Source organism: Seriola aureovittata, chromosome 23 (assembly GCF_021018895.1).
Source record: "Seriola aureovittata isolate HTS-2021-v1 ecotype China chromosome 23, ASM2101889v1, whole genome shotgun sequence".
Taxonomy (NCBI): Eukaryota; Metazoa; Chordata; class Actinopteri; order Carangiformes; family Carangidae; genus Seriola; species Seriola aureovittata.
This window is the reverse complement of record NC_079386.1, coordinates 3,229,028-3,253,428: the sequence shown is the minus strand read 5'-3', so window position 1 is coordinate 3,253,428 and position 24,401 is coordinate 3,229,028. Positions and strand designations below refer to the sequence as shown.

At 39.9% G+C, this 24,401-nt stretch overlaps 1 protein-coding gene across 1 annotated transcript; it reads right to left on the bottom strand.

Annotated features, from left to right (window-relative positions):
• Nucleotides 1-91: 91 nt before the first annotated feature.
• On the bottom strand, nt 92-18,490 carry LOC130164056 (equilibrative nucleoside transporter 2). The gene is made up of 13 exons (XM_056368447.1): nt 18,305-18,490; nt 14,784-14,840; nt 14,476-14,557; nt 11,630-11,775; nt 11,377-11,516; nt 11,145-11,279; nt 10,825-10,922; nt 9,801-9,870; nt 9,153-9,328; nt 8,957-9,059; nt 8,643-8,728; nt 6,156-6,355; nt 92-3,999 (listed from the first exon to the last, which is right to left on the bottom strand). The coding sequence occupies exons 2-13, from the start codon at nt 14,813-14,815 to the stop codon at nt 3,888-3,890; spliced, it is 1,380 nt and encodes a 459-aa protein (XP_056224422.1). The 5' UTR covers nt 14,816-14,840; nt 18,305-18,490; the 3' UTR covers nt 92-3,887.
• Between the last annotated feature and the right edge of the window lie 5,911 nt (nt 18,491-24,401).

The following is a 24,401-nucleotide window of genomic DNA, read 5'->3' as shown; positions in this document are numbered from 1 at the left end:
ACAACTTGTAGCAAATCAAGCTAACTCAAAATACAGCTCATGTTTTAATATAAATGACCATTAAAAAACAACCACACACACACACAGCGGGTTGAAACCATCAATTTATTAATAGTCAGACCCTTACAGACACATGAACATGCATAGGCATGAATTCCCTTTACTGTAACTCATGACGCACGGACTGATAGTTCAAGATCCTCTGTGTGTTTGTATGGAGCACAGGTCAACTGCATGTAATTGATCACATTAAGTATGAATATTGTTGCTCTGAATCCACTCACAAAAAAACTATTCTGTTTTGTTGACACTGAGTTTCTTGACTGTTAATGTTGGAGGATTTCCTGCTGCTCTATGTTGACACATCTGCAATTAGCAACAAGCACAGAGTACTTACAAGGAGGCGAACAGCAGCTTGTGTTAACTGTCAATCCAATGCGATGCAAACACAACATGAACCTTCGAAAGCAGGTTTTTTTGTTAAGGCTGCAACTGTTAGAATAACTGCAACTACAGACTGTACACTGCTTAAGAACTACCATAGCTCATTTACATTCTTTACACAAGTAGTTAAGAAGTAGAAAGGAAATTTAACTGGCTTCTGTTTAGTTAACTTGAAGTATGACATGGAATAATACATTAGAGTCCCAATGTAAAATCACTGCAACATGAACTGAGTTCAAAAGTCTGATGCTGCATTGACATGATCTAGTTGCCATGACAACTACCTGCCGTATTTGTCCATTTTTCCACTGGACGTGAAGATTGTATAAATCAAGTCACTCTTTATTATTATTATTATTATTATTATATTAATAATAATAATAATTCCAATTAATATTGCTCTGTCCATTAGGACTCAGCCCTTATTTCATTATGAAGCAGCAGCTGTCACAAGACAAATGTTCCCCATTTACATGTGCATGATGCTTATAAAAAAACACACACACACAATCGAATAACCAGCAGAAAAATAAAGACTGAGCTTTGAGCACTTAAGAAAAACAAAAGGTAAATTTTCAGTCGACATAAAATGTGATGCAACGTCAGTTTTGGGCAATAAGTTAACTTTTATACATGTTTGTAAACTACAATAAGAAAAAAAATCCCAACAAAACTTTTCAGTTTCTTTGTTACTGGAGCATGGCACATTGGTAGCAATGTCTAAATAAATCCAACACCATTGGACATAGTTAAGTGGCCAATATAAATATCTATACAATATTCAAAAACTAATATTTACATCTGATTAGATTGTTTTAATGGCTTACAGTAATAACAGCATCACTTCACTTGTACATGTAAAAAGAAAACAGCAGCTGCCTGGTGTCACCATCAAGATTCAAAAACTTATTTCAAGTAAACTACTTCCTGTATCATAGCCTTTATCCTCCATGTCAGCCTGGGGTCATGTCAACAGAGGAATGTTATTTCACTAATATATCATGTTAGCCTGAACCCTGGCATGTCTAAGGATAAAACTAAGTATTACCAAGTGCTATAAACTGTATTTCTACTTCCTGTCAGTCAGTAATATCTCATGGTTTTTAGGCCATAAAACTGGACCTCTGAAGGACTTGAGTCTTTTTACCAGTAGATGGCAGCAGTAGGCTAAATGCTGAAGAGAGACGACTGGTCCAGCAGGTTTTCGGAGGAGACTGGGAGATAAAACTGGAAATGGAAAAAGGAATTTGGGATTTTGAGTGAATGGGCCCCTGGGGACAGACACATTAAAGTCCGTCCAACATAGAAGTACTGAGCATAATGCAACATGCTTGTTCTGTCTTTTTGCAGTTCTTTGTGGTTGTTTTGCATCTCTTTCAGGTCATTTTTTGTTGTCACCCATTCTGCTACCCATCCATGCACATGAGGCAGGTCATCGACCTTCCACTGGCACAGTGCATTAAAACATATTTTTTGTTCACTAGAAAAATATAGAAGAATCCCAGCAAGACCCTGACATCAAAAATACCTCGTTATTCTAACAAAAAGTAGAGTCACTAAAATTATTTGAGGCAACATGTACACATATGATACATCCGTCTTCTTGACTGCAGCATGTGGAAATGAATATAATGACACTCTCTAATGTTTCCCTTTATCTACATACTCCCTAAAACTACATACAAGAAAACCAAAAAAAATCAGTCAGGTTCATCATTTTGCTTCTGTGCACCACCTCAATGCAGTTTGAAATGAAACCATCAAGACGTGATTGAAGACTTTCAATTTCAATTCAAGGGGCTCAGTTAATAAAAAATATTTAACTTTTTACACATAATCCCTCCATTTTCAGAGCCTCAAAAGTAATTGGACAACCTAATGCAAGTATGAATATAAGGATTATTTTTCAATCTTTTGCTTCATCTTCAGCTGCTGTGTGTTTGAGAGTCCTTCTGCCTTTGTGTTCAGTAAGAGGAAAGCATGCTCAGTTGGGTTGAGGTCAGGTGACTCTTTGCCTTGAGAAGCTCTTGAGTTGCTTTCACAGAATATACCCATCTGTACTGTGAAGTATCAGTCCTGCAGCACTTGGCTGAATCTGGGCAGAGTTTGAATCCTCATACACTACACAGAATTCATCCTGCTTCTTCCAGCAGCAGTCACATCATCAATAAACACCTGTGACCCAGTTCCACTGGCAGCCATACATGCGCATGCTTAACACAACATGGCCTCCACCATGTTTGACAGATGATGTGGATGGTATGCTTCGGATCCTGCTCCCCCCTCTTCCCATCGTTCTGATCCACATTCGTCTTGCTTTCATCTGTCCAAAGAATCTTGTTCCAGAACTGGACAGGCTTTTTTATTTGTTAGTCTAATCTGGCCCATCTCAGTGTTACCAGTGGTTTGCACCTTGTGGTAAACCCTCTGCATTCATCTTCTGTGCTCTTCCAGGCCTTTTGCTGTGGCTGAGCTCATATATGTTTTCCTTTTTTTTTTTTTTTTCTTTTTAAAGAATGTACCAAACTGTTGATTTGGGCAGTCCTGCAAGTTTCTGCTCTCCGTCCGATAGCTTTGCTTTTTCAGCTTCCTTCACTGGTATCAACACCTCTTTGGACAGCTACCAAATGCAAATTCATGACTTGGAATCAACTGCAGGCCTTTTATCTGCTTAATTTGTCTTGAGATAACAACGGAACGGGCCACACAGGCCATGAAATTGATTGTAAGTAAATTGTCCAATGACTTTTGAGCCTCTGAAAACTAAGGGACTATGTATAAAAATGTCTGTTATTCCTAAACAGTTAATGAATTAAAGCTGAAAGTCTAAATCACATCTTGATGGCTTCATTTTAAAATCCATTACAGTGCAGAGTTACAAAAATTTTGTCCCTGTCCAAATACTTTTGGACCCAACTGTAAAAAATCTAAACCTAAAAATGTAGAAACACAAAGACCAACAAAATCTCTTTTTATTGTCAAACCTATGATGATAACTATACACCGAGGAAATCAAATGTTTTCTAACCTTCCTCTTCAGGCTTGCAGCAGGTAACCAGAAGTTAATCAAAGTAAACAGTATTTCCCTTATTCCTACTTCAGTAGGAAGTTATTTCATTTAGGAATATCACTTCATCAGCTGTTTTTTTTTTTTGTTTGTTTGTTTGTTTTGTTTTTTTAACCAGTCACTCAGGGTCCTCGGTCGTCAACACTGTCAAGCTGCAAAACATGCGGCAACACATGCAGATGCAGCACCTGACGATGAATAAGGACAAAGAAGAGAATACCGACCACGAAGGGCAGACTGATGACAAACCATTTATCATAGTTCTGCCTCCAGGTGTGTATACAGTCTTTCTGTGTGAGTGTGTGTGTGTGTGTGTGTGTGTGTGTGTGTGTGTGTGTGTGTATGTATGTGTATGTGTGTGTGTGTTTGTGTGTGTCTAGACCAGAGCTCTCAGAAGGAAGGACAGGGCTGCTCCTATGGACAGACCCAGGGCCAAGAAGAAGGTCATCAGGGCTCCTGCAGTTTCCGCATCCTTGGGCTCCACTAACCTGATGAGAGCAGGTGGGAACAGAAGGTCAGCGGCAGACAAATCACATTCTTTATGTTGATCATTTTCCAGAAATCTTTATAGGCAGCCGGTCGTTTCACCTCACAATACAATACAAATAAACCCGCTGGGACTTGCATAAACTTGCTGATTCAGCAGTGTACATTCATCCACTTAATAGTTTATAATTAGGTTATTAATTTGGTTGTTAACACTTATAAATCATAAATAAACCATTATAAACAAGTTATAACATAGTTTTCATACATTGATGTGGGCTCACTATTTGGCAAGCAACAGGTCACTTAACCTTTTTATCTAATGTTATAACAGCTTATAACTAGTTATAAACTGTTCATAAATCATTTGTAAGGGTAGTCTTATTGTAAAGTGGTACCAAGTTGGTTATGCTATATTGTCATGGTGATCCAGAGGTGATTTTAAAACACTGTGCTGGTGCGTTCAAGGAGCCTCCAAGACTCAAAGGTTGGATCTGCATACCATGGTAATCATGAGCCATACAGTGTAGTTTAGGTACTTCGGTTTCATGGCTCACTATGGAGAGCAACTCCTGCGTGACCTCTATAGAGCCACAAATAGCATATCGCCAGCCCTCATTGGCTTCTCACAGGAGCCTGTTGACAACGTTGCTGTTGGGCGCTAAGCTAAACTGTCCACTGATTCGAGGGCACAGCCAGCAAGGTAGCAATACCTTGTAACAGGCGGCGTTAGCAATACCTCACAGGTAGGAATACCTTCAGAAAAAAGTAGCACTACTTTTCACCCCTACACTTATTGGGAAAGTAGTGATATTTTGAGCCATATCCCCAGAAAAGGTGGAAGCTATGCAGGCAAATCTAGCGCCGTTTCACAGAGGCAATACTGTTACCCTCAAACAATGTCAGAGGCTGTTGGGTCTGATGGCCTCCTCAGTAGTGGCCATTCCATTGGGACGTCTGTATGAGAGGTATCCAGAGCTGGGTGGCCTATTATTATTTTATTTTACTACTATTTTATTCCTAATTTTTAATAGTTTCCAATTTCCATGTCTTGATCAGTCATTGCTCTTAATTATTTATTTTTTTATTTTTATTGTTTTTAATTCATATGTATCATTTATACATTTGCTTTAATTTGTGTTTATTGATGTCTAACATATTTTCTTTCTTTCTATCCACATCGTCTTCGTGGTTGAAGCTTCTGTGGTAGCTCTTGTTTCGTGCAGCACATTGTGCTTCCACCGGGAATGAAATGTGCCCTATGAATAAAGCTTTGCTCGATTGCTTTAAGGGCTATTCAAGAAGTGTGTGCAGCTGGGCCTCGCCCCACATAGCTGCCAGATTTGATAGGTTGGATGTCACGACACCAACTCCAGCACATTCCATCTGTGGTGCAGACTCTTCTCAGAATGTGGCTCCGCCCCTGTGTAGCGCCACTGGAGACGGTTGTCTCGCAAATCTGGGAGTCAGTATCTCCCACAGTGAGACATCAAACAAATGCTATGAAAGAGCACTTAAGGTTATTGATATAACCCAAACACTTTTTTAAGTATTGTTGCAGGCTGTCATTTTATTACTTTGATTTGAATACTTTTTAGGAAAAAAAAGTCCACAAATGTTTCTATTGTATAATACAGAATGGATCTTGGCACATACTATGACAAACTTCAGTTGCCATGTTTGTTTACACTTGGAAGAACTCATTAACCTGAACTGGTATGAGGTGGAGGAGGTGCTGCTCGGTAAGATTTTTATCTCCCATATATAGTGCCAGTGATGTTTGACTCACAGAACCCTGTCAATTTGTCTCCAACCAAAACACAGCTCCTTCTTCAATTAGTTTGATTTTCCTGTGGATTTCATTCTCCTAGTCAGCAGTTTTATAGTTGTGTATTAGATTATATATGTTTATTATTTAACTAAATTTCAGATAAAGTTAAAGAAGATAAAGAACAACCATTTTATCATTTAAAAGAAGGTTTAGCAGCAGAACACAGTTAGCTGAAACAGTCCATGCTCCAAAATAACAACACATATAAACAACTATAAAAACAACTGTTTATGAAAGTGGATCTGCAGTCAGGTGTAATCCAAGCTGCAGAACTGCAGTAAAAGTTAAGGTGGTGCCAAATTTAATGTCAAAGTTGTTTGTACTTACTGTGGTGCGTAGGACATGGAGAGGCAGACGAAGTAGCCGCTGGACACAGAAAAGAGAGCCATGATGGCAGTGAAAGCACCATCGTGAGCAAAGTAGACGGGAAGGTAGGAGCGGGTCTGGACATTACAGAGCATCAGCAGAGGAATGAACACCACCCTGGAGACGACCAGCGCCGGGAACAGACGAGACTCTTTACAAGGCTGCAGAGGAGACAGGAAAGAAGAGTTCACAATGAATGAAGAGCATCAACTAGAATCACCACCTCGTGGCTGTTTCCTCCACCAACCAGCTAAGTATCAGCAAACATGGTCTCAGTCTTTCCTTTCCGAGTTACAGCGTTGAATAATGGCCACAAATGTTTTTGCAGAACATTATGATGTCACAGTGAAGTTGACCTTTGACCATTTGGATACAAAATGTTATCACCTAATTTTATCCTTATTTGGGTTAAAAATTGTGTCATAATAAGTGAATGAATTAGTGAGTTATGGCCAAAAACGTGTATTCCCTCTCAGTGTTCCTGATATAGTGCATTCACAAGAATGTGAGATCACGTGACCATGACCTTTGACCTGCAACCTTTAGCCACCAAAATCTAACCAGTTCAGCCTCGAGTCCAAGTGAATATTTGTGTCAAATTTGAAGAAGTTCCATCATCGCGCTACTGAGACATCCAGCCCACGAGAACGGGATGGACGTATGACCGGAAACAACATGCCTCCGGCTCCGACTGCTGCCAGCGTGGAGGCATAAAAACGACATTAGGTAGAAAGAGGTAGAGTCAGAACTTAAAGAGGGAGCGGATGGACATCTCAAACTTAAACCATCTGTAGAACAAACTGTCAGCGCAATAACAAACATTCCTACAATAGGAGATGATCTTGCAATTTAGTTCTGTGTTGCAGTGCAATCAAACAGTGCCTGGTAGTGTGGATGTGGGCCACAGGAGGGATTTTGATGTGTAGGCGTGGAAGCTGAGAAAGCAGTGGTGTGGGACAGACAGAACCATCTGGTGCGATAAAAACAGCTAAAATGTGATAACAGTCTCTGAAACAGTAACAGCAACAAGAGCGAGAGCCCAATCCCATCAGCCCACAGGCCGCTGTTTATGTTATCATCATTGTTCCACTGGAGAATGTATGAGGTCATTTCCAGTCAAGGACACAGGGACACAGTCAGGTTTCCTCCATGACTTACTGTAACCGTTTCTAATGACTGCTCTCCCTTGGACGGGTTGTGTAAACACATTAGACCTGAATACAACAGGGTCGGTCAGTATGTCAATAGCATTATATGCTGCCAGCGCGATCTTCTCCACAGTCAAATCACTCAATCTGCTCCGCTCTGCTGATCACAGCTGGAACCAACACACAACAAACAGCACTTAAATGAGTGCGAGTGTGTGTGTGTGTGTGTGTGTGTGTGTGTGTGTGTGTGTGTGTGTGTGTGTGTGTGTGTGTGTGTGTGTGTATATATATATATATATATATATATATATATAAATCTAAGTCCCAGATTTGAAATTAAGAGTCATACTTTGTACCTAAAGATTCAAAAATGATCTGTTCAGGGTGTTTTATTATTAGATTTGATATTATCTGATTATCATTATTGATGTATTAACATGTAAAGTCCATGTTAATGTTGTAGCTGGTCGAGATGGAGATAATATTAAGTGTTTTATATATAGTTGGGTAATTTATTGTATAACAATGCACCTTTTTATATGATGATCGTCTGTTTCGTGTCGAATCTTAACATGTGAAGTAACTGTAGAAGTCATGTAAATGCACAGGAGTAGAAAGTAAAATATTTCCTTCTCAGCTGTTGTGAACGAAGTAGAAGTATGAAGTAGCAGAAAATTAAATCATCTATAAATAAGATGGTGAACATGGCAAACATTATACCTGTTTACTAACTAAGACTAAGTACCTACTCAGAGTCTCTAGCTCAGCTGTAGACTTTCAGTCTTATTAAATGAATTTTGCAACGATGTGACAAAGTGCCTGGTTAGCCATAAAACAAACATTTCCGTCTGGTTACTTTAACCTTAAACAGTGTCTCATTTGTTTTACTGAAAATGTCCTATATTAAAATCTGTAATATAATATTATCCTTATTAATATAGAGAAGTTGTGGCACTAACGTAGAGGCAGTAAAGCTCAATAATGTGGCCATAAAAAGAGCATCCAAGATTACATCAATGCCAATCAATACAGATGGGATTAAGAGACTTGCTCAAGGACACCACAGTGCTGTTGATGAAGGTTGAGTAAGTGCTATTCTTTCACTTTTTCCCACCTAGATTCAATCCTGCCAGTCCAGGGATCGAACTGGCGACCTTCAAGTCACAAGCTTGCTCCTCTAACTTTTTTTTTTACATATATTAAATCAACAAACTCTAAAAACAGAGTAAGCAGTGGGAGAAATGGCAGACAAACAACATTTCTATCCTCTCCGATCTCTGATCTATTATTAGATACTCACCCAACGTATGAAGGTGGTGATGGTGCGACCGAGCCAGTCGTTGATGTTGAACATCAAGAAGCAGCACACTGAGAGAAAGAAGCGATCTGATGAAAGAATGAAAAGAGAGAATTAGGAGACAGGAGGATTTGACCATCAGTCTACAGCATATCAGATAACAGACAGATTACAAACAGGGTTTCCACCAGAGACGTTGTCAGACCCAGGGGCTGGACCAATGGGCTGGTCAGGGTGCTGGCCAGCTGCGCTCTGTTGTCCCGAGTGCAGGGGGGGATCCACCTTAATCAGTGAGTTAAACTAAGGCACAGTCTTACCCCATTTTCCTGGGAATGATGTTTTGACATCTGCGGTGACGGCAGGAAAGACAGACAGAGTGACTGTGAACACGAACGTCACACAGAACGCCATCACCCAGATCTGAAAAAGAAAAGGAAAAAAATAAAAACTTTTAAGACATCGCAGAACATTTGATTTACTGAGAAACTGTGAGTATCAAACAAGTGGATTTACCTTTTTGAAGACCTCTATGACCGAGGCTTTGGCTTGTTCCCTGTCCACCTGCTCCAGTGGCAGGAAGGCCTGCGTGGTCCCGTCCGGCCTGGGGTCCACCTCGGTCTCAGCCGGACTGCCGGTCACTGAGCCGTTAGCATGGCCGTTCAGCTTCCCGTTCTCCACTGTGCTGCTCTCTGCAATTGAATATACACACACTTCATCCACTCTTCCGTTTACGCGTAAAACACTTTATCGTTCAACACGTGCTTGGAGGAATATTTCAAATATGGCATGTGGCTGAGTGACTTATGTGAGTAGGTGCAGCTCTGGGGGCTTTTTAGCATTCATGGAAAAGCGCGTGGGCCTGTGTGAGTCTAACAGGCTCAGTCTTTGTCTGGGCACTGCCGGGGCTCTAATTGGATAAACAGAGGGTCAATTGACTTAACGAGATAATGTTCCACTGAATTGATTTGATTCAAGCAGGCTGTGAGGGACGGAATCGCCAACTCGGTGGAAAGGCAAACAGATGTTCGCTCACTGTCGGACCAACGTTTGATGATGATAATTCAACTAATCTTAAAAAGCTCGCACTTCAAAATGTGGTCACGTGGTGAAATGACAGTGTCCCTCGGAGAGTCAGAGGTTGTGTGTTGAAGCCAAACTCACCGCTCAGCAGCTCGTCTTTGGTGCCGACCTCGTAGGTGCTGCTTTTGTTCAGATAGTACTGCGCAAACTCCTGCATGGTGACATCACACGACACAAATTAGGCCTTAGAGCTGAAAAACTAAAAATGAATAAACTGCTATAAAAAAAACATGGATTATGCTTTAATGTTGTGATCTGCTCTGTATCATTTACAAAAAAGAGATCGTTTAGAGAAAGATAAAACAGGATTTAAATGTTTTTTTAGATGGACTGCTTGCCTCTATTACAATAAAATATAACACTTCTTTCACAGTGAGACCACAGTCATCGTTCAGACTTCTTTAATAATTAATGAGTAGTTTAAAGCTAAATGTATTTTATATCTATCTATAATGGTCAATGCTCCATGTTACCTGCTACAACTGCAGTTTCTGTCAAATTAATACAAACCATAATATTTATTTTATATCTTTATCTACTATGGGCACGACGTGGCGGGAAAATCACGGACTTCAGTCATCAATAATCTCACATCTATTGCATTCACATTCACTTCCTTAAAATGTTGATGTAACAGCTGTCACACTGTCTGTGTCCCATATATTCTGTTTTCATGTTGCGACTATTCAGAGCCATTTCTAGAAAGACAGCATGAGTTTAGAGGGATTCCAGAAAAGTATGTGCAGCTTTTTCTTACTGACCAACTTGGATGAGTTAAGTTAATTCACATTTCCTTAAAAATCCACTTCAGTTCTCTGCCTGATTACAGTCAGACAAGGTAAGACAATGTTTAACAGCAATCCATCTTTGATTTAATTTATTTTACTGTGTGCTGACAATCTTTTTCCAGTATCCAAAGTCTGACTATCCAAAGAAAACAGCGTCTTAAAAAGTCTGATTACATTTGCAGTGGGGGGTCAGAAACTAACAGTAGCTTCAGGGTGATTGCGTTTAGTGGTCAGGGATCAAAAAAAGAGAGGGATACTATAATTAAGTTAAATGGATTGTGGGTAATGTAGGCATGCAGATCTGGAAGCTGACTGACCAGGCGAGGCAGAATCAGGTAGCTGCAGAGTGTGATGACTGTCCCCACACATGGTGTGATGAAGTAACCCAACGCTGCTGACTCAGACTCTGCATCACCTGAGTGACAAACACAAAAACACACACGTTAGTGAAGAGTTCTGGGAGAGAGGAAAGCACCCAACATGAGCTGAGTCCTCTGAAACAGAACAGAGTGTGTTGTGTGGTGGGTGGCGTCATGCTAATTTGACCAGCTCCACATCCATTTTCTATGTCCTCCGTTACTAGGCAACCGGGGATTAGGCACCCGGTGGCGTTTTTGTGTGTATGTGGGTGGCTCACTGGCTATGGCTAGCAGCATGGCGATGGCAGCAAAGGTCCCGGCGAGGCCCTGGCCGCTCATGAAGACGGTGCTGTACTTCTGAGGCAGCAGACCCACCAGGCCGAACAGACTGCCCTGCAGCACGGCGCCGAACGCTGGGGGGAGCAAGTGTCACATTTAAATCTCTTGTACACTACTCTCAGCGTCTCTTTCTGTCAGGCTTTTCGCTCACACACACTCGCACTGACTTACAGTTGATGAACCAGATTGTAGCCATGGTAACAGAGAAGAAGCGATCTTCCTCCATGGGCACTTTGACCAGGACAGCCGTGAGGAAGAAGAGCAGCAGGATAAAAACAAGGCTACCTGCGATACGCATCGCCTCTGATATCCTGAAACAAGAGGAGTCAACACCCACATTAGTGATTTAACCAAGAATGAAGAAAAATACACCGGAGGGATACCAACATCCCTCTGTGCCTGGAAAAAACACGCCTTCACTGACCTCTGATAGAGGAAAGAGTTGAGCAGCGTGAACAGCAGCAGGGGCAGCTGGGACAGCAGGGTCATCCAGTTGTTGAAGTAGTACTCTTTGCGGACCACCACTGTGCCGTTGCTCGATTCTATTGTATTTAGGCGACCTTGGAAATACTACAACACCCAGAGGGAACAGCACAGAAGTTTAGATTATCACTGTCAAATCATCCTTCCATTTCACATAAAGATACATACACATAGACAGTATGTTTTTACATGCAAGCATATAATCAATCAATGTCAATTCTAAAGTTGTGAGGGCAACTTTTGTTACCGTTACAATTTAGACAGCCAGTTTTTTACTCAGTGGATACTGCTCAGCCTATTTAGAGAATTTATCTCCATATAAATATATTTACTTGAACTCAAAAGGATATACTATACACCAATCCTTCATTTTAATGCTGCATGGCTCAAATAATGTGAAAAGTGTTGAACTGCAGGTACCCTCAGCTCACCGGGGCATTTTAGCATCTTTTAGCTCATTGTTTTGGTTTTACATCCCACAAATTTACTGTCATGATTTGCTGTCACTGTTTTTTTTATCCACACAATTTCCAGCCTCAGCCCTTTTCAACCAAGCACTTCTGATGAGCCCAGTGCATTATCTGCTCAAAGCACATTTATTTATAGAACACCATTCAGTGCTTTACAGTGGCTTGGAAATTAAAAATAGAACATTAACATGACATTAAAATAGCATTTAAAAACGATAAAAACTAATATGAATAAATGAAAATAAAAATATTTAAATACATAAGATCAGGTAGGAAATTTAGGCCACCAATTTTAAAAAGATAAGATAGTGATAAAAGACATTAACAACAAGCAAATGCATGGACTAAAAAGATGCATGTAATTTATTGGTAAGCTGCAGCAAATAGTGATGTATGAAGCCCCGATTTAAATGAGCTGACAGTTTCAGCAGATCTCAGGTGTTCAGATCAACACACCAAACGGCAAACAAAGTTAGCAACTAGCTCATGGAAACAGTGGAATATTTAGCGACCAAAGATGAATGCTAACGTTGCTTGTTTCTATTTCATGTGTAAATAAGCAACTATTTCCTTCCTCCCGTATCAACTTTATAAGGTTAATTATATCACAGTTTATTCAGATTGTTTCACTGGCCCTAAGTAGCCACAACACAAAAAAATAATTAACACAGTTTTAAGACAGCTCGAAACAATCCACTGGCATTGTATCTTTATACAAGTTATAATGACAATGAAATATCCAATACTACAGCCTTGTAATGTAGCAAAAGAGACAAAGGCAGATGGTAAACTACTAAAGGGGGTCAGTGCACTCAAGAACAAAAGGAGTAAAGGGCAAAAATGATAACAACCTCACCACCTGTGACCTATCATGCTGAATTAGCAGACAAGAAACTGCTTATAATTAGAGCGGCCTTTTGTCAACACGAAGCCAGGTTTTCATAATATCCAGCTGGCTGATGAGAGCACAGACCCAGATAAGTCTAGTGACGGTGACAGATGACAATAATAACACTGCTGTCATTTGTTGAGATGCTGGTCACACTCACACAGCTCCATGTCCTATCAGTGAGAAGCTGAAAATATCCCTGACTGTCGAGTGTCAAAGCTTTCAGCGGGAATCAAAGTGCTGGCGAGACGCCACAGATGCAGGTAACATCTATGCGAAAAGAGGCTTCACTCCGACACACGACCACATGTGCAGTCACCCGCACATGGTTACCTTCAGTTATATGATAGACTGTGCGGGTTTATGGGTCACTGCATGTCATGACAACATCATACACCCACTGCACAACATGAAAGACCTCAACTAGTCACTGGGCTACATAACACCATTTTGACTAATCTGATCCATCATGTACACTTATGTTACATGCTCTTGTTTTTCCAGACATTTTCTTGAAATATATAAAAACAGCTTTAAGAACACTGTCATCCATCCTTCATGTGATTCTTTAAGAGGTTTAAGTAGTAAAGCCCCAGACCAACAATTCCCTCACCATCACTTAAAGCAGTGGTTCTTAAACGCACAGTCTGTAACTTCTGCCTCTAGGGGTCTCTCAATCAAATCAATCTCAATCAAAAGACCATGGGATCATGGGAGTTTACTGTATGCTCCTCTCGGTTTGGATTCCTTCAGTGTCAGTGGTTCAGGAAATCAAACAGACCCAGAACCATTAAAAACACTGAATAAAGCAGTTCGACATTTGAAGTCAGTGTTTGAGCAACGCTGTACGGAGGACAGAGACTCAGGGAAGAGCTGGAGCTGAGATTGATGCTAACCTTTGTTCTGATTGTTTCTCTGATAACTTCAGATCCAGACGTCCAACGACTAAAATCCTTCATCTGGTTCAAATATAGAGCTGAAAACCACCAAGGTGTCGAAAGTGTATGTGGCTTAAAACTAGATAAAAGTCAATGTTGAGCTTCTGTCAGAAAAACACACTGACACATGATCATAGAGGATATGATGTCATTGACAGGCGACCAATGACACGTACTGTTACCATGTTTAAAATCACAGATTTCTTTGGTTTGAGAATTGATTGAAACATTTACATTTGGATGAATGTGGAAAAGTTACATATTTTAATTTTAAAATGGGGTGCGGGGACCCCCAGGGGTCCTTGACAATCTAAAAGCAAAGATCTTATCAGATGGGGGTCCATGGTCTAATTTGTGTCAGTTGAGGGGTGACGGTGTGAAAATGTTTGAGAACCACTGCTTTAGAGAAAGGCTTTTATGTGGATTATGACTCTATACATCAGATGTTTTAATGTGTCAGAACTAGGATTAATAATTGCTGCGTATTTACCAATGACGCAGTCATGAAGAAGTTCCATGGTAGTAGTGTTCCCAGGCCCAGAATGAAGAAACAAATTCCGACCAGGTAGCCCCTGTGGATGGGAAGTAAAGCATGTTATTTGAAGAAGGATTTACAGCACCCAAATGACACGTGCCTTACCATAGTATCATTTTTAAAGCACAGCCTTAGCACAGTATCAGTATTTTTAGAGAAATGAAAAAGTTAAAATCAGCAAAAAAATTTTCTCAAACCACACAGAAACTGAGAGCAAAAACTCCCTGTGAGAAGTTCTCATTTTTAATCTGATTTGAACTCACTGGTCTCGAGGAGCGTCCTCTCGTCCCTTCATCCTGATGTAGGAGGTTCTGGTGAAGCTGCAAGGGCAACAGGAGAGAGGAATGGTCAGACACGTCTCCACAAAGATTACTGAGCGTGTCGTTTGGTTTCTGCCAAAGTTTCGCTTCTTAGAGATGGAGGAATCCTTTTACATTCTGGCAGGAGGCTTTGAGGGGCTGTCCCTACAAAATCGCCTCCACAGAAGCTGTAGAGAACAGCGGTGTGTCTGGATGCAGGATAATTAAGTCTTTTCACTTTGACTTTTGGTATGTCGAGTGAGCCTGTGACTATTAGGATGAACTTAATTATCTAACAACTTGCAGTTTAATGCATAAAAGCTTCTGGGAATATATGTCTAATTAAAGGATCGCACTAAGTGCAGCTTCAATGATTTTCCACTGACGTGTTGGCAGTGGAACCAGCACCCCAAGGCCAGGAACAAACTCTGTCCCTTTTTAATGTGTGCATAAGTCAAGAATCTGAGAGTCCACTCCCTGTGTACACACAAACACGGCAGTGTATTCTCTAGAAATAAAACCCAGCCGGCAAAGTCAACAACATTACTGTAAAGGTGTTGACAGCTTTAACGCTGGCAGAGTACGGTTCAGTACGGCTGCTCAGCTTGTTTTGACTTGTTAGAGGAGCAGACTAGACACATTCAGTTATAACAGACTGCGCGCTGCTTCAGCTCCCATAGTGTAGCTTTGTTCTTCTCAATCAAACGAGAGGCAGACAGCATGAGATAAACCCAAAGAATTAATATCACACTGTCCCCTATACAGTCTGTGTTGTGGACAGAGAGAGTTTGCATATATCCTCACTGATCTCAAAAAAAGTCAAACAACTGGCCGGCGTTCTGTTTTTCCTGTGTGTTTGTAACAAAGGACACACTGAAGTCGACACAGCAAACACACCCTGAGGTCGTTTAAGATCAGGCCTGAAAACACACCTAACAGAAGCAAAAGTTCTTTACAGGTCACTTGTGTGAACAGGAATGTCAGCTTGTCTAATCTGACTAAAAGCCTGATATAAGCCACTGAGGTATGTTCATGACTGGAAGTCAAATCATACAAAACACTGTTCAACCACATTTCACTCTCTTTTGTAATTGTACTTACAGGTGAGCAGTTCTTCAAATCAATCTGGTCCTTTATGGCCAACAGCCCGGATTTCATATTATCAGCTCATACACATCTTCTGCCAGAGTTATTTTATAATCGGCAAACACATGGTGGTTGGCTGTCGAACAGCCCAGTCATAGGAACACATGATTCAAAAGATTGCAGACATCAGACGAAAACAATTTGTTGACGTGTGAAGAGAGATAGAAACAAATTGTGAACAAGGTAAAAAAAAAAAAAAAATCATATCACAATCTTTTTAACACACAATCGTGATCCACAATCTGAATTATCATCTTTATTCTCAGTTTTGAAATGTACTGTTGAGAAAATCCAGACTTAAACCAGCCTATGACTCAAGTCTGGATATTACAGCCAAAATACTGATGCATCTTCTTAAAGTGGTTGAACAGATTTGTTATATTATGTAGTGGTTTGCAGATGCTACAAGTTTGCTTTGAGAAATATTGTGCATAGCTGAACCGCTGCCAAAGTACCGGCTCTTCATCCATCATGCTAGTAGCTCAAGTTCAACTCTTTATCACGTCTCCCATTAACGAGTCTCTGTGATAGGAGGCAATGATTGTTGGCTTGTGAACACAGTGTGGACCCATTTTATTAGGGCGTAGTGAGTTCTGTTAGCACAATGATAAAATACCCAACAAGACGGAAAGATAAATCTAAAAAACCTTAAGGAAAAGAAAGAAAGAAAGAAAGAAAGAAAGAAAGAAAGAAAGAAAGTTTTGAGACAATAATAGGAATAATTTTCTACGGAGAAGATCAACAAATTTGATCCGAACATGCATGTTTAACTGCTGGATACAGTTCGCAGCAGTATCTGACCTGGAGGCTTCAAGTTTCCACATCATACACACTGGACCACAACTGGTTCCTAAACTGGTTGTGATGTCACAAATCCTGCTTGTACATTCATATGTTAAACTGAGTGCAAAGCCAAAGGGGGGGGGCACTTGAGTCTTCTTTATTTCCTACATTTCTCCACCCCCGTCTTTCAGCTACTAAATGTACAGAACAGACAAGAGGAGCGGCATAATTATTGTATGTGAAACACACCTTCAAAATCACTGAGACAAACATGAGAAAAATGTTTATGGTCTACCAGAGGTGGGGTGTTACCAACGTCATAACTCGCTCTCCAGATGCCATTCCAGTTCACTGTTCTTTATACACAGAAACATAACTGTGAGGATTTATCAAATGAGGGTTTTGTCAGCATATTCACTAGGTGTGAGAAAAACAACAATGTGCAGACACTGGCTGTTTAGCTTGAGGGATCCAAGAGAGCCATTAAGATGGGAGATGATAAAGTGTGGAGGATAAACAGCTGCTAAAACACAGGACTATTCATGACTTGCTCTGATCCCAGAACCATCAAAACAGTATTTGTTTGTGTCTCTCTTCTCTATTTGTGTCTTCATCCTCTGACATCTTGCCATATATATACACACACACACACACACACACACACACACACACACACACAGCTATTTCTTTCTCTGACAGAAATGACAGAAAAGCTTTCCATTTGCTGATATAATACATCAGACTGTTCCTCACATATTGAGATGCATTTAAAAACAATGAGCAGAAGTGGTTGTACAGTGGAAGTAAACCCATTAAAACTTTGTGACTTCAATTTGGGAACTGCTGGGTTTGTTGTTCCACTCCCTGCTGCTGCCGTTTCCAGTCATAGCACTTAACTCTCATTGAAAAAGACACCAGTCAAATACTGGGATGCTCCTGAATCTCTGAGTCACAGGAGATTATCACTTCCTACAGTAATCCAGACTGAATCATAACAACCATGTGGGACATGTGGCTACATCAATAGCAGGTAAATAGACATAGAGTAGAATAGACACAGATTAAAGTACTAGATGGCGTGTGGTGTAATTTCAAACAGGTGTACTGTAGCAGAGTTGAATAAAGTTATTTAATTCAGACAGTTGTGACTCAACATCATTACTGAAATATATAACTTAACAAAAATATGAATGGCCCCGTCATATATAAAAAGGGATTTTGTAAAATGTTGTTTTTACTAAGCACCAATTCAATTATTCAATCTGGTCCTTACAGTGAAGAAGCAGGGGATAAGCAAATAATAGCAGATGACACGCGATCATAATGACGCATTTACTATGGTAGTTTACACTCTGTGTCCAGTTTAGCAGTCAAACGTTATTTGAGACAGGAGGAAACCTGAGCCTCATTCTTGTTTCATCAGCCTGTCGACGGTCCTTCAAAAGGACGACGAAAACAACATTTCAATGTAAAACACAACGCCGGCCGTTAGAAACATCACCATCTGTGACCATCAGTGCTAGCTAACGTGATGCAGGGATGTGACAGAGACTCACCTTGCAGAAAATGTTGGTCGTCACTGTGTTTTCATAATGTTCCCACCGTAAAACCAAACACTCGAGATGTTAAATATGGTCCAAAACGGCGTAGACAGACTACTAGCTACATGTATTCGTAGTTCACACGTGGCGGGAGAGTACAAATGGCTAGCTACGGATTATCTTCCTGACTGATCATCTAAGGCGTGTCATTAGGGCCAAAAATATACCCACACGCGCACTGTCTGCTTTTTGACAGTCACATTGTCTGTGTTAGAATAAAATATCAGGGCCACATTGAGAAAAAAGAAATGTGAAATTTCTGGGAAAAAAGTCATAATGTTATGAGAATAAAATAGTAATATTACAAGAAAACACTCTTCTCTTCTTGATTCATGTGTTTTCAGACAGAGGCTTTAGAAATTACAGGAAATAGTCGTGCAATGGGTGTCAAATGCATTCAGTCAGTTTTCTTTTTTTTGCCTATTGCATGTGTCCTTTCTGAGAAATGGATGCACTGCTGATCAAAGTAATGTTTTAGCTTTTTTTTCTTGTATTAAAGTTCTTGAATTAAAATTGTCTAGAAAAAATGGTTCAAATATAGTTTTTGATTCATAAATGTACAACTTGGTTTGAGTGGCCAAGAATATAGGACTGGCTAGAGGCTAAGATGAATATTACATGTATGAAATTCACAAGAATAAGCTAAAACAAATTTGATCCTCTGAAATACAAGCAAGAATTATCCTGCAAATCTGATTTTGGATTATGTCAAATTATAGGCTAGGCTTGATCAGAAGAGTGATATAATCTTGTTCATTTTATTTTATTTATTAATTTTGTTTTAGAAGAGAAGTAGACTAAAGAGATACACCGCATTATTCCAACTCATACTTTTGGCATAATTTTTTTTTTTTGTGTGTGGTTTATTTCTGCATGAATAAATCTGCTCAAATGAAATATGAAGTGTAGGATTGTACTGGTAATGATACAATATAAGAGAGCAAACAGATACTGAGAAAGCAAAGCTCATTTTGGAGTGGCATTCATTTAATGCAGTTTACTGTAGTTTCCTATGTAGGGCTGCAGAGTCATCATAGGTGCAAAGCTACAAAGCAAGCACTTCCAGTGTCGTGATAAATTTGGTATCCCTGTAATTAAATCTTTATTGCGGGCATTTGTCACCAGTTAGGTCTATAAATGGTAACAGTCTGATTGGTTGATTGGAGGGACAAGCTTTAATGGGTCAAGTTGTTCATAGCATTTTATACAGTTTATAAAATGTGCTTTATTGTATGATCATATGTATATAATTTCACAACCTTTTTACCAGTTGCTTATGGAAAAACATATAATATTTGACAATGTATAAACAGGAAGGTTTCAGTAATTTGTGATTTGATTTGTAAAAACAGCACACAGCAAACCTCTTCAATACCTCAAGATAAACAAGACCCATCTGAAGGCCTTCAAGTGCAGCATGTTAACTAATAGATTTTCAATGAAATCAGCTCAGACCAGTTGACACACATTATCAGTGGCCTTCAACTGAGTTGCCTGGTAACCTCGACCTCAACAAAAGAAAGCCACAACACAAAGACTTAGCGATGGGTGTGGTGACCATCATGTCAGAGGACATTTATTACACTATTCATGTAGTCTAAAAATGGTAAAATACTTGTCATATTCCTTTAAAGTTCTTCATGTGGAGGACAGGCTTATTAGCAAAAACTAGAAGTAACTTCTAGTGCAGCTACTTCTAGGAAGTAAGGTGGGGCAGTGTGACCTTTTGCATTTCCTCTGACGGGTTAACCCTGACTCTCAAGCCTCTACTGAAGGCTTATCACCTCTATATAGTTTAGTATATTTTTCATTATCCTTTTTTTAAAAAAAAGTTTTCACATTATTGATCATGGTGGTGCATTCACACTAAAAAAGGAATGACAAAACCTTTTAAATGTCTTGAAGAGCTGCATGAACCTATCAAACAGCCTGATGTGACTGCAGATTTCCCAATGAGAAGTTATGTAAGAAACTGAAAAGAGATGGGTCACAATGTGGGTCTTTCAGTTTCACTGAAAAGCCACTGTTTCCTGATGCTACAAATAAACTAGTGGTGTCCTGTGCCCTCTGCTGGTAAAATCTGGGAACTGAACTATATCACACAGCGTGCATTGTGCACATTTGATAATGTGTATCTATGGATTTGATGCATTTAGGAGCGTAATCTATGAAGCTGGGTGATTAACCCAGTGGCATCACTTTTCTGTGTTATTGTCAGCCATGTTCCAGATCGTGAAAATCAAGTGATAATACTGTAAGCAATGTACATACAATACATATACATACATACATACAGCTGAATATCAAGACTGTATGATGGCATGAATGTGAATATTATACATGCTGTCATGACTGTGGTTAAACAGACAGCACTACTATAATTACGGTATTGTTAGTTATGGTGATATTTGTGGCTGTTGATTACCAAGGATTTGACTTGTGTAATCAGTTGTAAGAATAATTATATACAGGGGTTGTGCAAGTGCAAATGCATTTCAGTCATAAATATTCTTATATTTCATGGTATTTTCTACAAATGGAACCACTGCGTACCTGCATTTTAAAATTTTGAAATGGTGAGGTGAAAACTTCAGTCACTAGGTGGCAGCAAAAACTGGATTTTCAAACTTTTCTGAAAAGGACAGAATTCCAGCAACACTTGTAGTATTAAGAACTTTGCTGTAAAAGCAACAAATTTCAGCTCTTGAATGACCCAAATAACGGCTTTTGTGCTCTGAGTTGTGCCACAAATCCCTACTCTGATTTCTCACTTTCTTCAGTAAAATGACAAAAATGACAGAAAATTGTTTTTTCATTCCAACCATATAAATAATAGAAGCATAACAATATGGTACTAAAATATCACAATGCAGTGTACATGGTCATATGTGTGTGCACGGATGAAGATTTGAACACATGCTTCTGGCACTCTCCTGGACACCTTGTTTGTAGAGTTACAGTGAAAGATGACGTCTCTATTACACGGCTATGGATGGCACTGTTGCGTTCTTTAAAAAAAAGTAACTTTGAGAAATTGTAATCCTAATGAAGACACCACACATCCTGGAAAATAACAACTGTCTATTAGAATGAAACAAGCCAGTGGAAAATGTACTTTCTTACACCAGAGAACCAACATGTAAGAAAACTTAAAGCAGATGTAATCTGACTTTGCCAGAACACAAAGGAAAGCAGAGGAAGGTGTGAACATTTAGCCTGTGCCCTGACTCACTCATTTAAGCAATAAAAAAACCGAACAATCCTTTCCAGTGTTTAATCTCAACACTTATTATTTTTTCCATTGAAAAGGTCATATCTAATTCTTCCTGTCGCTACATAAACTCTTTAGCACTGTCAAATAATGCATGTGACATAATCACATGCTGTGTGCTGGAAAATAGAAAAAATAAGAAACAAGAGCATTAAATGATTAAAGTAGCAAACATTATAAAAATATAAATGAAAAATATATTCACAAGAAGAGATTAAACTAGTTATAGTTTACACTGTTTACGGATGTCTAGTTATGATTACTTTGGGACTGAATGGGCTGCCATAGATTTTTAATGCATTATGTAACGCAACTGTAAATGTAATCATAATGAGCTTAATACACTTCATCAGTGTTCAGTCCTGAGCAGTTGAAACATGAATGGAGTCATTCAACACTTGGTTTACATTGCAATCATCTTGTTAGTATTAAAGGTCTCATTTCACGCTTCTCCAGTGTTGTATTTCAACTGTTGATCCACAGGATATATTTGTGGTTATAAAAACCAAAAACCCTCTCAGTGTACTTTTACATCTCCTCGCTCAGGCTTCTCTCTGGAGCTCTGGTGACAACAGGTTGGTGAGCCAATCTGATTGGCTGATTTGAGTGATCAAATAAAAATATAGCAGATTTCAGGTAAACACTCAGAGAAACCAAATCCTGCAAGGTCAGATCGTGGGTCCAGGTGGGCGGGGCCTGGGTCATGGCTGAGAGCGGTGACTGCTTTGTTGTGACATCACAAAGTTCCAGAAGTCCTGACAGTTGGTTTTAAGGCTCAGTTTCTGAATACAGGCTGTGTGTATTTCTCTGTGGACTGAGTGCTTTGATACTTTCACAGTAATAATATAAAACCTGCTTTATAATCAAAATACACATCGAAATCTCACTTCATACAGTATGGGACCTTTAAAGAGAAAATAAGGAAGAGGCCTCCTAGCTGGTTGAATATGCAGTTTTATGCTAATTGTATACAAATGCAGGAAGCTACAAAAAATTGTACGCATAATTTGAAGCATGAATGGTTTTCAAATGACAGGAATGAGAGAAAAGGCAAGAAACAATAATAATGATATGTGAGACATTACTATATTGTAAGTGTCAACGCAACCGCACAAAGGTTACAATAAATACAGACCATGTTAAAGGTACAGGACAATGAGTACATCAAAGTTTCAACAGCTTTTAACTTTGACTCTAGAGTAACTTTAAAACCCAGAGTGACAACACAGTGAGGTCAAAGGGAGCAACCGATGTGAACACAACAAAGTTAGTCTGAAGAATAGACAGCTATTTGTTCATGTGTGGACACTGCATGCCACAAACAAGAAGACCTTCGTCAGAGAATTTGTGGTTGTTGTCTTCCTGTTTTTCTCTGTCAACGCACTGACAAGTCAAAAGCAGCTCATGAAGCCACTTCCTCTAAGCAGACCTTAGAGAAAAATGCAACCTGATGCAGGCAGAGTGTACCATTGCAGATATAACAGGAAAATAAACTTCCATTGTTCTCTGTGCCAAAAAAAAGAAGGCTCCCACACTGTTCAAAGGTTGCCAGTTCAAGCCCCAAGATGGTTCAGTGTACTAATGTCCTGCTCCTGAGCAAGGGCATCAATATACACTCATGATTCATTGCCTTGTGTATACACATCTGTTACATGCTGGATGGAAATAACCTACCTAATGCATGTAACCCAGAGTTTGTCCCTGATTGCAATTGGTAATCAAAAATGTTTCTGTGAACAAGATGCCATGAGATACGTCTCATGGCAAAGAGACGTAGCTCAGAATGGGCACGTAAAACCGAGACTATCTGCACGGCTCGTCACCGTGAGCAGTAAACTTAATTAACTGATTTTTTTTTTTTTGGCCACTTGAGGGCAGCTAACTTCCAACTCCAGAGGGAAATGTCTGCCTCTGCAGCTGCTGAATAATCCACCTGGTGTAGGTCTGTGTTCTGATTCTCCTGTAATACCAAAGTGCACTACAAGGTGGTGCCTGCCTGTTTTGCTGTGGTGGACTAGCTCTTTGTTGCTGTACTTCTCTAGACGGCAGCCAGTAGAGTTGGTGCAGGTTATAATGCTCATGTTTGAGTAGTGGATGTTGTACTTGGTGAAACCTGTCTGAGTTGAAAGATGCAGAAATACTCTGTTGAGCTTCAGAGTTGGTGACAGTTTCATGTGGTCTGTCACTATGAGTGACAACTTTTCACATTACACTTGGTCATTTGATCCATTGGTTAAATACTTACACACCCAAAGTCCACCCACACTAATGCTGCCTGCTGAGGCCTCTTCTTCAGGACTGTGTGTGGGTTTGAGGGTTTACAAACTGCACTTGATGATATCTTCCCTAAGTTCCTGTTAGTGTTGGACAACCTAAACTACTGTCAGTCATAGTAGTACATCGTATCTACTGTAGAATCACTTACTTCCCAAAACACATGTGCTGAGGTGGAGTGCCTTAAACATAGATCGAACAACACTGATGATTGGTACAGGAACAGGGAACTAGAACAAATCCGTGAGGTTGCCGGGTCGACTCAGGACTGGGGGATTAGTGAATGAAAGACAGGTGAGGAGGTGAGCAGGTGGGCTCGGGAAGTCAGGCCAGTGAGACTGGAAGGAAAGTCTGAGGACATGGTGGCAGAGAGTGGCAAAAATAAATGGTGACAGGTATGACCAACACGTGGGTGTGCAGAATGGTTAAATGTGTGGTATTAAAGTGTGACAGTGAAGACAGTTCCTAGAAATTTAGTGTCAGCGTGTAGTTGAAGGTTGGATTTAG